General features: G+C 37.9%; 1 protein-coding gene across 9 annotated transcripts in view; it reads right to left on the bottom strand.

Annotated features, from left to right (window-relative positions):
• EYA4 (EYA transcriptional coactivator and phosphatase 4) overlaps positions 1-15,457 on the bottom strand; it is a 204,861-nt gene that overhangs the window by 48,051 nt on the left and 141,353 nt on the right. For 6 of the 9 annotated variants that reach the window (XM_042819569.1, XM_042819524.1, XM_042819515.1 and 3 more), the window contains exons 4-5: positions 8,325-8,449; positions 591-668 (exon numbers count right to left, since the gene is read on the bottom strand). In XM_042819569.1, coding sequence (XP_042675503.1) covers positions 591-668; positions 8,325-8,449 — 203 coding nt within the window. The remainder of the gene's footprint in view (positions 1-590; positions 669-8,324; positions 8,450-15,457) is intronic. The other 3 variants (XM_042819578.1, XM_042819586.1, XM_042819560.1) reach the window with 2 other exon arrangements.

Genomic DNA, 15,457 nt, shown 5'->3' with positions numbered 1-15,457 from the left:
ATTCAGCCTCTCAGAGGGCAGATTTTCTTTAATTTTTTGTCATCTTTTAGTAATTTATAGGAATCTACTTAAAAGTTGTTGTTTGTTTCATTTTTTAAAGAAGCTGATTAAATTTACAATTATTTAAACTAAAATATTTACATGGAGACAAAGTAGCTTATGGCAATCAGTATTTAAAATAACACACTGTTCATACAAATAAGAAGATTGGCACTGAAATACGACCCTTAAGATTCTAAATTCTACAAATTAATACAGCCTTTAGAAATACAATCCATTTTTTCTTCCTAAATCATATAAGACCAGCACTGAGAAAAAGCTACAATACAATAATAACATTATTATTATAAGATTTCAACATACAGGAATGGTCTTAGTCATCATTAAAACTTTTTTTATGATTGTAGCTCATGAAAAGTGCATTTTTTAATAGAAATGAAAAAAAGTTACAATTATTATTTGGTATTAAAATGTTACTACATTGTGGCTTCTAAAAGATCACTTCCATGCAGTGCAATGCTCATTAGCGAAGGTTATTAAATGCTATATTAATGTGTATCTAGCAATATGTGATCTTATTATGGCTTTACCTGACCCAGTAAAAGTGTCAAGCGATCCATCTCCAGTTGTTGTTGTTGTTTCACTGCTGTTCATGGGCTCTGTTTTGACTGCAAGAAGAGACACTACATAGAAGAATAAGTAGACATGAGATTTTACTTTTAGATTTTACTAGAGTCCTCATGCCAGTCTCACTAGTGGTAGTCCAGATATACTAAGCATGCGATGAAACAGCTTCAACCTTTGCACTACCACAGCATTGAGGCACTCTACCATCATTCCATTAGGAACGGCCATGCATCCCTAGAGCTTTTCATCTATGCATTTGGCTATGCATTGGTTTTAGTAACTGAACTATCTTCTGGGGAGATTTCAGCCTAAATCTAATTGATTCCAACAATTACCTAAGGGTATCAGAAAGGAGAGAAAAATTAGCTGTCAAAGCATGTAGCACAAAAATAGTTTTGCCTGATGAGTGAAACAATAATTTAATATATTTTCATGCTCATATGGAAGTATATTATTTGTTAGCGTTCTGCCTTTGCCCTTCCCCTTTTTTGCAGCTCGGTCAACAGCAAGCCATTTTCCATAATAGAAGGGTGAAGTGTAAAATAAATAAGTAAATAAATAAACACAAGACCAACAAAAAAAAGTAGAGCACAAACAACAACCCTGAGAAATCAGCTTCTAATTCAGAGGTTACCAAATATTTGGGACCACAATGAACTCAAAAGATTTCTTACATATCATCATGTACCCCTACCATCCAAGCCATAACTGAATGCATTTCAGTGGCAATTCAGCTTCTAATAGACATTCAACTGGCAAACCTAGAAAAACTCTGACATTGGCAAACCTGAACAAGTTACCACCATTGCCTTGTGAAGGTCAGTTACGCATGTTCAGTCAAGAAACAGAGGTATTTTCAGAGGCCAAATACAGCCTTAGCTGTCCTCAAGATTCAATATCCCTCTTAAAATATGTTGAGGACAGCGTTTGAGCTAAACAAAGGATGTGGTTTTCTCATGAGAATAGTGGCCAGAGTAGTACCTGCAGAACCACACTGCTATTTCTCCCTGTGTGATCACAGTAAAGAGCTCAGGAATTTCATAGCTGAAAATACAGACACTGGGTTCCCAGAATAGGTGAGCCCTGAGTGGAGTGTCTCTGCTGACATACCTCAGTCCCAGACAATTGCTTAACAGGTCTTATTCCATTAGGTCATATGGGATGCTGCAGATATTACAATTGCACAAGTGACCTGTTCTGAATTCAAAGGGATGTTTGCTTAGGTCAAGCATGGAAGATGTGAAAAACTGAGATGTGCTTATCTCTGTGATATGGAGGGAGCCTTGCAATATTGCCAGTGTACTGATGTTAATTAAACCAAGCAGCCCCTTACACAAGTTACAGTTATGCTGTAGTTGTGTATTTCTTTTCACTGAAAAGATTAAAAAAAAAAAACAAAACCTTGAAAGTGTCTGTCTTTTAAATATAGACTTCTTTCCATCTTTTCTTCTCTTTAATAAAAGTGACACACCCAGTCTATTCTCTCTGCTGGCAACAGCAGTAAATTAATTTGGCATGAAATCATCAGGAAAAAATTTAGCCATATTTTTTCAAGTTGCTGTGCAGTCTTTGTCATTATGCAGTCCTTTATTTTCTGATTTATAACAAAAAAGTGACAAGAATTACCAAATGAACAAAGTCCTTTGTCAGTGTAATCTACTGTTCCCATTTCTCTATTTAAGTAAGAAAGAGGTGCTTCAGGAAATCAATAAAATATATAGCAGAAGAAAATTTAAAGGTCATTTCCAGCAAATAACATATCCCTTCAGTATTTGTATATTACTGTATGCAGACGTCTGCATTCTATATTAGAAAGCATCTTATCTTCCCCCTTGAAGACCTTTGGTCATATTTTACTTTATAAATTGCATGCATCTTTTTTTCTGCAGAGTGTGGACATTTACTCATACGAAAAGAAAATCCTACTTCTTAGTACCCTTAATCCTTTCTATTCAATAAAACATTTCAGTATTGTCCATACTAAGCTATAAGCTTATGCTCAGTATTGCATCCAGAAGGACACCTCACTTTGTGCCTAACCTTTCTCTTTAACCAAAGCTTCAGTATCTAATTGAAATGTTTACTTGAGAGTTACGTATATTTCTGGTTAATGCCAATTGCAGTGCACTTCCATAAGCACAAATATTCACCATCCTTTTGTCTCCCAGTCAAGCAAAAAATGACCTAAAGCAAACCCTTTCACGTAATTAACTTGAGGAAAAACACTGTATTGGCACTGTTCTTTGCTGAAAAATACTTGTTGAAAGTATTTTTGTGTTTGATTTTAAACAGTTCTACAGTCAGATTTCATCAACTTAAGGATCATAAAGATCTTTCCACAGTGTAGGTAGACGTTTGAAGCATTACCTTTTTTTTAAAAAGGTTGCATATCATTAAAACAAGAGGGGCAAAAAAGCACTGTGATAACTAAAAAAAGGAATTTTAACATCAGATTAAACAGCCAGTAATATTTAAAGCTGAAATCAAAACATAAGCTGACAACAAGTCAAAACACAGCACAGATTTCCTGACATGTGAGCTAAAGCATGGTAATACTACGAAGGCAGCCTCTCTAGAGATAGTGCAAAGATCAAGAGTTTGAGCCATCATTATGAATCAATAGTTCAATGAGAATAAATGCAATATGCTGTTGTATAAATGTGGATTAAGTTTATTAAGTTCTGAAAAAGTAAAAATATAATGAAAAGCAATCTCAATCTGGAAGCCCACTTGAGTGTTGCTGACAGCAAAGACTGCAGATGGTAACAGAGAAGGGTTACCCTGGTGGTCGGGGCAATGCAACAGGCAGATAGTGTACAAGGGCATACAGAAGAAACTGGAGTTGTACAATCTCAAGTACAACTGAGAGGAAAACCAATTTCTGCCATCAGCTATGTAACAGAAAGATAGAGAGGAGATGAAGAACAAAGCTGTACTCTTCTCAAAGGTGCTCTGTGTGAATGGATAGGAAGTAACAGACACAAGGGAAAAATCCAGTTAGACCTGAGGAAAATTCATCATGAGAGTAATCATGCCAAAGACAAGAGCCCAAAGAGGCTGTGTTGGCCCAGCTGACCTCCAGGAATTGCTATCAAACTTAATTACGCCAAGACTAATTCAGAATACAACCCCCAACAGGCAACAGTTTCTACAATGTAAGTTCTTTACCTGATGAAACAATAGGCCAACATGACTCTTACTCTTCCAACCTGTTCTCCTAAATAACCTCTCTGAAAATAAACACTGAGATTTTAGAGGTAGGAGATGCTACAAGACACTTCTGCTATGCCCAAATGCAGGTAAACATATGTAATAGGTAGGAGGCAATGAGAGATATTAGTTCAAACAAGCATGACTGAAAGCTCATTTTCTTCTGAGTACTTTTTTTTCTTCTGTTTATAGGAAGCCAACAAGCTATGAAAGTTTCACAGAAGACAGCAGCCGAATGTAGTACATCGCCTGAGGTGGCTGGCAGCTGCCTGACAAGCTGAGCTCAACTTATAGCTGCACTGTACTAGGTTGGGAGGGCAGGAGACATAGACCAGGTTAGGCAGAATGCCTGAGATGAAGGATGGAGATGGCAGGCAGATGGAGGAAGCCAAGCAGCAGCGGCCAAAGAAACCCTGTAGCACACATATCTCAGTACATAAACAACTCTATGCAGCATAAGCACATAATATTCCTTAAAGATAGATACAGTAGAAAGTACAGACACAACACAGGTTGTTCTCACTGTGACATATTCAACTAGAAGCATAGACCTAAACATGCTACTGCCTTTGGAAAATCAGCTTTCATTTTGTGCAAAAGGTGATGTGTCCACAGTAACACACAGGCTTCCATAATATATTTGCTCACTATTAGTAATTAGTAGTTAAATTATTTATCTGAACATGTTAAACATTTAACTGAGGTGACAGACTAAATTAGATTTATTTAAACTTAAATTCTTGAAACTCAACCAAGCATTTACATGAAATCATAAAATCATAGAATCATAGAATTACTCAGGTTGGAAGGGACCTCAAGGATCATCAAGTCCAACCGCAGTCTAACCATAGTACCCTCTACAACCCATCGCTAAATCATATCTCCGAGCACCACATCCAAATGGCTCTTAAACACATCCAGGGACAGTGACTCAACCAACTCCCTGGGGAGCCTATTCCAATGTTCAACCACCCTTTCTGTAAAGAAGTGTTTACTAACGTCCAACCTAAACTTACCTTGGCGCAATTTGAGGCCATTTCCCCTCATCCTGTCACCTGTCACCAATGAGAAGAGACCAACCCCTCTCACTGTACAGCTCTCACTGTAAGCACCTTTCAGGTACTGGAAGACAGTAATGAGGTCTCCCCTTAGCCGCCTCTTCCCCAGACCAAACAGCCCCAGCTCCCTCAGCCTCTCCTCATAGGGCTGATTTTCCACGCCCTTCACCAGCCTTATTGCCCTTCTCTGGACCTGCTCCAGTACCTCAATGTCCTTTCTGTACTGATGTGCCCAAAACTGAACACAGTACGCAAGGTGAGGTCTCACCAATGCCGAGTACAGGGGCAGGATGACTTCCCTAGTCCTGCTCACCACACCATTCCTGATACAAGCCAGGATGCCATTGGCCTTCTTGGCCACCTGGGCACACTGCTGGCTCATATTCAGCCAACTGTCCATCAGTACACCAAGGTCCCTTTCCATCAGGCAGCTTTCCAGCCATTCCTCCCCAAGCCTGTAGGTTGCCTGGGGTTGTTGTAACCAAAATGCAGGACTCGACACTTGGCCATATTGAAACTCATGCCGTTTACCTTGGCCCATCTATCCAGTCTGTCCAAGTCGTTCTGTAGTGCCCTTCTCCTTTCACACAGATCAACATTCCTTCCCAGCTTGGTGTCATCTGCAAACTTACTGAGGGTGCACTCAATCCCCTCATCAGGATCATCAATGAAGATGTTAAACAGAAGTGGCCCCAGTACTGAGCCTTGGGGGAGTCCGCTTGTGAGCGATTGCCAACTAGATCCAACTCCATTGACCACGACTCTTTGGGCCCGGCCATCCAGCCAGTGCTTCAACCAGTGGAGCGTACACCCATTCAGACCATGGGCAGCCAGATTCTCCATGAGAATGTTATGGGAGACAGTATCAAAGGCCTTACTGAAGTCCAGGTAGACCACATCAGCAGCCTGACCCTCATCCACTAAGCGGGTCACCTTGTCATAGAATGAAATCAGGTTTGTCAGACAGGATCTACCATTTGTAACCATTTGTAAACCCATGCTTACTGGGCCTGATCTCCTTGTTGACCTTTAATTTGTCCATGATGGTTCTCGAGATTATTCGTTCCATAACCTTCCTGGGCACCGAGGTGAGACTGATAGGCCTGTAGCTATCCTAGAATCACAGAATGGTTGGGTTGAAAGGGACCTCAAAGCCCACCCAGCTGCACCCCCTTGCCATGGGCAGGTCTCCCACCTACCAGCTCAGGCTGCCCAGGGCCCCATCCAACCTGGCCTCTCCAGGGATGGGGCAACCACAGCTTCTGTGAGCAGCCTGTGCCACTGCCTCACCACCCTCTGAGTGAAGAATTTCCTCTTAACATCTAAAGCAAATCTCACCCATTTTGGTTTAAAATCATTTCACTTTGACCTATCACTATCAGACTGTGTCCTATCAATATCAGCCCCCTCCTGTTTATAAGCCCCCTATAAGTACTGGAAGGCTGCAGTTTATTTTTTATAAAATCTGTCTTGGAAATGGTAAATTAATCCTAATTTTATTTTTGTTTTAAAAAGGATATTTTTGAGATATTCCTAAATGTAATCTGAGTCTGCACAGCTTAAACACTTGTGTAAAGGCTTGTGGAGAGTCATTTACACAGTGGTTAATCTCATATGCACTGCAACAATGCCACATATATAATTATTAATAGTCATTGTAACTCAATAATACACAGGAGAGGAAACTCACAAATGAAAACAGCAGCTTGGAAAATCTGGACTAATATTTGTGAAGAGGAAAGTTGCATAAGCATTAATTAAAAGTGAAAGTAGTAGTGGTAGTAGTAGATGGAATAGCAATTTATAGTAATTTGAGCTCAGGTAGCCATGTAATGTTGTACCTAAAAATCAGAGAAAAACAGATGAGCATTCTGTGCAAAATCTGCTAGAATTACAGAAGTGCTGAATGCTAGCAATACTCAGCGTGTTCTGCAGCATGGTGCTCTCCCAGGCTCTCAGAGCACATACGCAGTTCAGCTAATTTTAAGTTAGCTAAAATTCTCCTTGTTTTTCTATTGTCTTTCAAAGTACGGCAAGATCAGTACATATTGCAACTTCCTTCTGTTTTTTTTGGCTGTGGGAAAGACCTTTGAGAAGGGGTGGAAAAAAATGGGGTGGAGAACAAAAAAAGGATGGAAATGTTCAAACCACAAAACAAAAAAAAACAGAGCAAACCAAGAGATGTTACACAGCAGCCACAGAGACACATCACCACACACATGCACTGTACCAGGGTCTCTCATACTTGTTGCAGAGGAGGGAGTACTGCAACTCAGCAACCAGTCTGCAGTATTTAAAACAGTCATGTTGTCTCCTGAGGACAGGAATGGTATAATGGTTCATTGTCTGAATGTCTGTTCAGTGTACATGAATATTCTTCAGTGCTAGTAAGTGTTGTTATACTTTGAGCCAAGTCTCTTAACTGCACTGCGTTGTTTTCCTGAGCATTGCTTTAACCAGTTTATTTATGCAAGTATAATATATAGGGGCATATAGATATTAGTGTTCTTTAGTGGTATGCTTGAAGCTTTCCCTTCTCTTTATACTGGAATTATGATTTTCTTAAAAATATAAATAGGTAGAACAATAATGGTTCAGTCCTTTTTTGTAGGGTTCTATTTCCCTCACATGCACATGCACTTTTTAATGACATTCACAGTTTTTTTCTTTTTAAGCAAGTGAATTAAATGGTTTGCATCGTGGCCAGAAAGAACTAACTACAAAGTTTTTTTTGGGGTGCCAACATCTAACTTCCAAGAAAGAGGACTGAAACTACAGCTTGAAACATATGCATGGTGACACTCTCACAGACAATAATGAGGCCATGACTCCATCTCAGAATGTGACACCCCCTCATTTTTGCATCTCAGCTATGGCAGAACCTACTATCTGAAAACATCTGGACATCTGTGTTGTAGCTGCATGGTAGCACTGTTCATTTAGTAATAGATACAGTGATAATAGCCAGTAAATTTAGAGTTAAACCTAAACATTCCTTCTTGACAAACTTTCACTGCCTGCCAATAAATAAAATTAGCATGTTCATCATTTAAGAAAATTATCTAAGCCAGCAGCAATGACAATTTTGATGTACTTCTTTTGCCAGAACTTTTCAATAAATCTACATGGATGTAGTTCGGGGTATAACTGTAAATTATAATTCAGCCATGAAGTAAGAAGCTGAAAAGCAATTCATTCCAAGTTACCAACAGGCATAACAAAGCCTTTATGAATTTGTTAAACCATTTCAAAGCTTTCTTACTTTCACTTTTGTGCAGTTCTACCTCTTCCTTCAATTAGTGCAAATTGGAAAAGTGTTGCTGGGATTAGTAGAGGTACACCAGTATTTTCTATTTCTTTCTGAGTTTTTATGCATGAAGTTAAGAACTAGCCAAAAATTGCTACGTACTGTAAATGTCTTACACTTACCTCCTGTTCCATTTGTTGTAACTGATGTACTACTGAGATTAGGTTTATCCAGTTTAGAACTACCCGGTGCATCACTGCTTCCAACAAGATTATGAGGACTTGCTAGATCTTGCATTTCCATAGACCTGTTAAACGAAGTGATAGTATATAAATATTTTGTGGTTTTGTGGTACTGTCTTTTAACTAAATCTAAGGAAATAGCCAATAATTTGTCATGAACAGCAACAACCCCAGCATTTTCCACTTTTCTTCCAGGTATTATGAAGTAAATGTCACTAGTTCCCAAACTGTTCAAATTGCTTCTGAAAGACATGCATGCCGCAGTGCATGTATACACACACACATACATACACATATATCTATACATATACGCTTGTATATATGGATGTGAATGGATGGATTGATGGGTAGACAGCTGTATGTATGTATGCATTTCTTAGAAGAAAACAGATAAATTAAGTGTAATTTCAGTCACTGCAGAGCAAATCAGAAGCAGGACTTCTGCCTCCCATTATCTGTATTCCAACCATCTATAGTCACTGAATTCATACTAAATCCAGCAAAGGAACATACAGATAAATGAACAGAGCTTTTACATAAATCTGAAAGACTTTTCACTATGAAAAATGCATATATTCTAATTAGTTTACTTGATCTTTTTTCTTCTGAGTAATTTCCAGGAATCTTGCAAAATTTTTTAAAAAAGCAATTTTGCAGGAATAGACCACAATGGACTTCAGCATTTCAATTATACTGAGAGACTGTGGATGGCTTTCATTCAGTGACAACAGATCTGCCTTTCATAGACAAAGCAGAAAAGGAGTGGTTCTTGTTAGACTGGTAATAGAAATCTAATTTGCAGTGCGTGCTTGCCTTTTCCTTGCTTCAATTATAAATTAATTACGCAGATTTTTATTCCCCAAAGAAACCTTTTTTCTATGTATAAGCAAAGTTGCCAGCCCATCTGCAATAGGAGAACCATTTACCACATGTTATACTATAAAGGCCAACAGAAAGATTATTTTACAAAGTTGTAAAAGCCCACTTGCATTGTAAAAGATTGAGATGGCTAATAAGAGAGGGACAGTTGGGACAGTTCAGTAAGTTTAACAACTCTTGCATCTTCATATTCTGTCCAGAAAATGCAGTGGCAAGTGTTAAGGCAAGACCCAGCATCCCAAGCATTTATTACAAGTTTCACTTTTAAACTGTCTTCCATGCTCCTCACACTCTCCTCTGGAGGAGAAAAAAAACCCAAACCATACTATCTTTCCATCTAATATGGGTATGCTGTTTGAATCTGATTTTGGTTTCTCCAAAATAAGAAAAAGAAAAAAATCCAGAATGAAATGTCTCCCATTTTATGCTCCCAATTCAGTTGATCTCCTGGATTCTCTCTCATTACATTCATTTACCCCAAGGCACAGATTTAAAGCTTTCATGTCTTGAAAATCTTCCAGTTTAGGAAATACTACATTTCAACTGGGAAAACACACCAAGGCCTTATCCAAAGCCACATGAAGCCCATGCAAAGAATTTCATTTACTTCAATAAATGCTTGAATCCAGCCTGAGATTCACCAATGTGCCAATGGCAAGGCAGTTTTCCCAATAGTAGACTAGATGAGACAGGGTAAGTTGATACTGCAGGTTGTGCATCAGCAGGTAAGAATTTTATTGTAGTATTCACATAAATGCAAAGGTATGCACTGAGATTTGAACTGCCTTGACCTAAATTTCATCATCTAATTGTACATACATTTCCACACATCTGTCAGCAGCACATTATAGTTATTTTCTACTGGAAATGTGATCAGTGTTAGATTAAATAAAATGGACTCAAGTGGTTTACTACTCCGTCAGTTTCTGTTTGTCAGTTTCTGCACAAGGATAACAGCTAAATGTTAAAAAAAAGTCTTATGAGTTTCCTTCTACGCATTTAAGGGAGTGGGAGAATGCTACACAACATAAACAATGTGTGTTCACTGCATCTAGTGTTTACTACTACCCACGTGTTCACTAACAGTTAAAGTGTCATGGTTTCTTCTTCCAGTATGATCAGCCCAGAGACGTTCACATTTGCTTATTTTCTTGTTTAGCATGAAAACTACAATGATTTCTTTCTAGACAGCAATTTATCATGGTCACAGACATAAATGATTCAGCTATATTTCATAAGCAAAATCATTCATTTATCCAGCTACTGTATGTAAGGGCTATCCATTTAAGCACACTTCACACTCAAAACAGATTTAATCAGAAAAGCAAGTCCACTGATTTTCATTTGCTTGCCAAGAACATAAACTGATTATGTAAGAGGAATAGTTTTTGTTCCACACCAATATGAAATCTTTTGAGCAGAAAAGTCTTATACTATCTTATACTTGTTCTCTTCATTCAGCATCTAGAAAAAGGCATATGAAGGGCAAGCTCATTATTAATGCTATTTTTAAAGTAGCAAATTTACACATAAAAATTTTCCCTGGATGAGTAAAAGACATCTCACAGTTAAGAAAGTCTAAGAAAAGGATATCCAAAATGATGAAAAGTTTCACAAAACCACCTGTATACATTTATGCTTATCCTGGGTGCTCTAGCTTGTGTGAACAAGTAAAGGGATTACTTCAACATATTCCTATGTGATATATTTATTCAAGTACATGTTCCCTTCTGTGTAACAGATGTCATTCAAATCACCTTTCTGGATGCGTTTAGTTTACCTTCAGCCTAAAAATTTCTCAGAAAGACGTAACAGACCTACTCAAATCTTACAGCTTCAGTGAATAAAGGATTCAGGAAAAATGTTTAATAAAATGGATGAAATAATTCCAACATCTTGAATTCATTTTGTCGAACTAAATGTTTATCAGAGTGCTGCTTTCACTGACTTAATGAGAAGCAGGTTTGGGTTCAGTATGTTTTCTTGCAGTAAAAGTTAAAAAGGGTGATCTCAGAAGGACCAATTAATACTTCTAAATGTATGCATTTATTTATTAAAGACTTATTTTCTAGGAGGGACAGTGTGTTTAAATTTAGGCAAAGTAAAGTCTATTGTTAAGTCTGCTTTAAAAAATACATTGTAAAGCTTTTTTTTTTTCTTTTTTTCCCCCCTTTTCTCTGCTAGGCATTTAACTAAAGCTTGAGTTTTGGCTACCCAATCTTTGTCTAAGACTACATCTCAAAGAAATTAAGTAAAATGTTAAATTGTATAGAAAGATAAGTTTTGGAAGGAAATGCATTGCTTTGCTACATATTTTAAATTCCTGATTGTTGGAAGGCTGCTAATATGACAGCAAGCTTCTGAGCAAAAAACTGAAATCTGGCAAGATGAACTTGTCTTTTACTCTGCTTTGGCTATGCTTTAAGTCTTTGAAAACTGGTATTTGCACAAGCTTAGTGGACCGTTTCTGAGGCTTACTGGAAAAGTCACTAAAACATCTCATTTGCACAGAACAGCCTTCCAGATCTCAACACATTTCAACTCCAGCCTGAACATGGACATACCCAAACAGTGGAAGTGGGTTTGCATTAAGATGGTTGTACATGAATCCTAGCCTCTAGGTTAGAGCACATTTTGTTTCCAAATAAATTTTCCCATCTGTCCCTACAATGGCAGCTGAACAGAATCTGCAGTAGATCCTAAACCACTGAATGGTACAGCCAAACATCATAAGCTAACCTAGCATAGGTAGTTTTCCCATGGCTAATTATGCTTGCCCAGTTTAACTATATTTCTGAATAGTTTCTATGTATTTTTATGACAAGTTCAAGCCTTGTTTCTAGGGTTCTGGTGGGGTTCTTTTGTTTGTTTTTTTGTTGTTTTTTTTTTTTTTTTTTTTTTTTTCCGGCTCCTTTTACAACTCAAAACTCAATATTTTATTGATGAATTCTACAAGTAGATCACAGCTAGACAACTTCCTTCTTTAAAGAGATGCCATTTTAAAATGTAAAACACTTGCTATATAATTTATTTTTGTTCTATATTTCAAAGTGTTTTCTACTAACAGCTTTGAAAGTATGAAATAGTTTATCAGAGATCTATAGAAGAATATGTATTTAGAAGTGGAAATAAAGTGCATTACACCCTGAATGAACATTCAGCAAATTCAAAAGGAAGAAGCAGTGAAACTGATGAGATAAACTTGCTCCATTGAGACAACTGCCTCTCTTGTCTTCACAGATTCATCAATGCCTGCTTTGTACCTTCTCCAGCTCAAGAGATGGCATCTTCTACTATTCTAGGCAGTCTCACAAAAGCATACAAGTTCTGTGAGGGTGCTCAAGAGTTAAAAACAAATAACATTGCCAGACACTAGAAAGAGTTCCTTTCCACTCTTCTCGAGGCCTTGTTTCTTAACCTATAAAATGATCTGATATAGTGCTGAGAAGCAGTAAAAGCTGTCACGGTATGCTGATATAACTAGCAAACGTTCCTTGGACTTTTATTTTGTCTCTTCTATTTTAACAGGTGAGAAAGCAAATGCTAAACTTTTTGCAACTATTTGCATTTGTTTGGCAATTAGGGTATCAATTTCCATTTTAAAAAAAGTAAGAGGAAGAAGTAGAACTAACGCCACATTGATATTCCAAAAAATACTTCTCCTCTGTCAATCTTTAACCAATGTCAGACAAAGGGTAGTACAGGGAGGTAACGTAAGTGAAATGGAGAACAATGTTAGCATTTCTACATATTAATAAATAGCATGTCATTAATTAATAATAAAAATGCCATGGCCTCAGCTTCATAGAAGTTTAACTGCAAAGTAAGGACTGCACTATGTTCTTATAAATATGCATGATTCATTACAAACTTGAATATCATCATATAGCTTCCCAGTGCATGAGTTCAAGCTCTCAAGGAAACTACTTAGGCATTGCAGTAACAGCACTGTGAAGACGATCCTTGTTATACAAGTAGACTATAATTTGAAAAAAATATCAGAATTGCAGAATTTTGTATTACAGCTTTTTAGATCCCAACAATATTGCTTATCTTGCAGGGCATGGGACTGCTCCAGTGATCCTTTGGGGAATAAAGTGGCACTAGCTGTGATTGTATCTCAGTTTTCTTTTAGGCCTATTGTCTTTCTCCTGGCTATTTAAGCTCTAATTCAAGGAGAAAAAAAGCCTTATGCAGACAGTATTACTTTACAGGAGATGTCTGCCAGGCAGCCAGTGTCAGTACTCAGGCTGTACTTGGTGCAGAGGACTCAGACTGGAAGCAAATAGGTTCAGTGACAAAGGCAAGTATTGTAGTGTGTCGCAGGACATCATTTACAGCAAGAGAAAAAGAATGTTTCTTTGAGCAGCACTGCCACATCTTCCCCAGCTCCCCCTGCCCAATTCCCCAGTTACATTTCTGCTCTCGGCCTCCATTTTTTTGGCTCTCAGCCCCTTGGGACTCTGTGCTTCCTGACAGCCAGGTGTCAGGTATTTTTTGTCTTCATTTCAAATGCCAAAGGTCGTAGCTTTTGTTAGTCTAAAATACGGCTTTTGCTATAGTAATATGCAGATACTGTTCTATAAAAAGGACATATAGGTATGTTCTGAATGTGTCTAGTGAGAAAATAAAGCAAAACCCTATGAACAACTACTGCTTCCAAATTCAAGTTCACTTTTGGAGGAAAAGAAAAACTGTCATTTTCTTCTTCTGTCTGAGCAATAAACTGAAAAGACTAGGATTTCTCTGGTGGTGCCTAAGCATACTGATAAATTTAAAAGACTCAGATTTTTGTTCTGCATAATTACTGAAAACTATTAATTGCTTGAGAGTCAGAAACAGCATAGTCTCCCTGGTGCCTGATCAACAGAGATGTCTTTTAATGGTTTCCAGCAAACCATACAAAACTTTCTATTCTGGTGCAATTAAGTTGGCCACAAATCCACATCAAAGTATTTTCTCACTCCCTTCTGACTTTTGCTGAAGATCAGTGTCGTTTCTGTGATGCAATGAACAAAAAAATTTTAAATTAATTTTGATTTCCACATTTGGGAATATATCACAGAATAATTTCTAGGAAATGCTTCTGGTTTCTTCCACCGAGCATGCTGTCCATTTGTCCAATGCCAAAATACTCAAATAAAAATCAAGTGAACTTTGGCAGCAAAAAAAATTCACTAATTTACTTACTTCAGAATAAATGCAAGAATTTTCTTCATTTAGAAAACACAAGTTCACACTAACACAAACAGGCAGACTGTCACTGTTTTGGCAGATAATAAGAAACCTTTTCTCTGTGTGGTCTCACTCCATTCTACCCCACCAGCCTGCAGAGGCAGGGATTGGTTTGATTTGATGAAGGCAGATGACAGTTTCATATAGGAAAGTTTTATTTTCTGATGCAATAAATGAATGCCCATGGAAAAAAAAAAAAGAAAAAAAAGGTACACAGAGCGATAACTTTCTGTCCAGCTGGATCCCAGCTTTCAAGATTTCTTTTCTGGACTATATGAATGTGACTGCCACAGGTTTGATATGCATTTTCAGTTCGGGGTCTATACTTCAGGCACTGCAGAATGTATCTGGCAAGAAGCAACGTGGCATCTGAACAAAGATTTCCTGTTTTCTCATAGAAAAAGGCAACTAGTTGGAAAAAAAACACTCTAGGTGACAGGCAGAAAATATGTCAATTAGTAGGCAGTGTGGACCAGAGGCTGTTCTCCAGCTTAAGCACATGAAGTGGAAAAGCTGTGAGAAGGGCAGGGAGCCACACTTTCTTGATCTCCATACAGCCTGGCCAATCTTGAGCAGCTGGCATATACCAAGCCTACACCTTACACAACTTTAACAATTTCATGGTACCAGTGTTCCTATGCCACAGCCCCGGCTCATGCAGGACATATTTAACATCCTGCCACTGGCTTGGCCATACAGCCCACATGCTGGGTTATGCAATTCTAGTCCCAGTGTGAACAGAAAAGACAAAAAGGTATGCAGGAGGTTAAACTCATGTTTAACCTACTGCTTAAAAAAAGGTGACAAAAGTAGATTTTGAAGTTGTTATGTGAATATTTAAATAAATCAAAAGCGATAATGACACTGCAGTTCCATAGGGAGCTGTCAAGTATCCAGCTTACATGAAATACAGACTACCAGCTTACAGATACTTAAGATCTATATACCGGTCTTTGGAT

This window comes from Centrocercus urophasianus, unplaced genomic scaffold (genome assembly GCF_019232065.1).
Source record: "Centrocercus urophasianus isolate 14NV4802_14NV808 unplaced genomic scaffold, USGS_Curo_1.0 seq_10, whole genome shotgun sequence".
NCBI lineage: Eukaryota > Metazoa > Chordata > Aves > Galliformes > Phasianidae > Centrocercus > Centrocercus urophasianus.
This window is presented reverse-complemented; position numbering and strand designations above follow the sequence as displayed.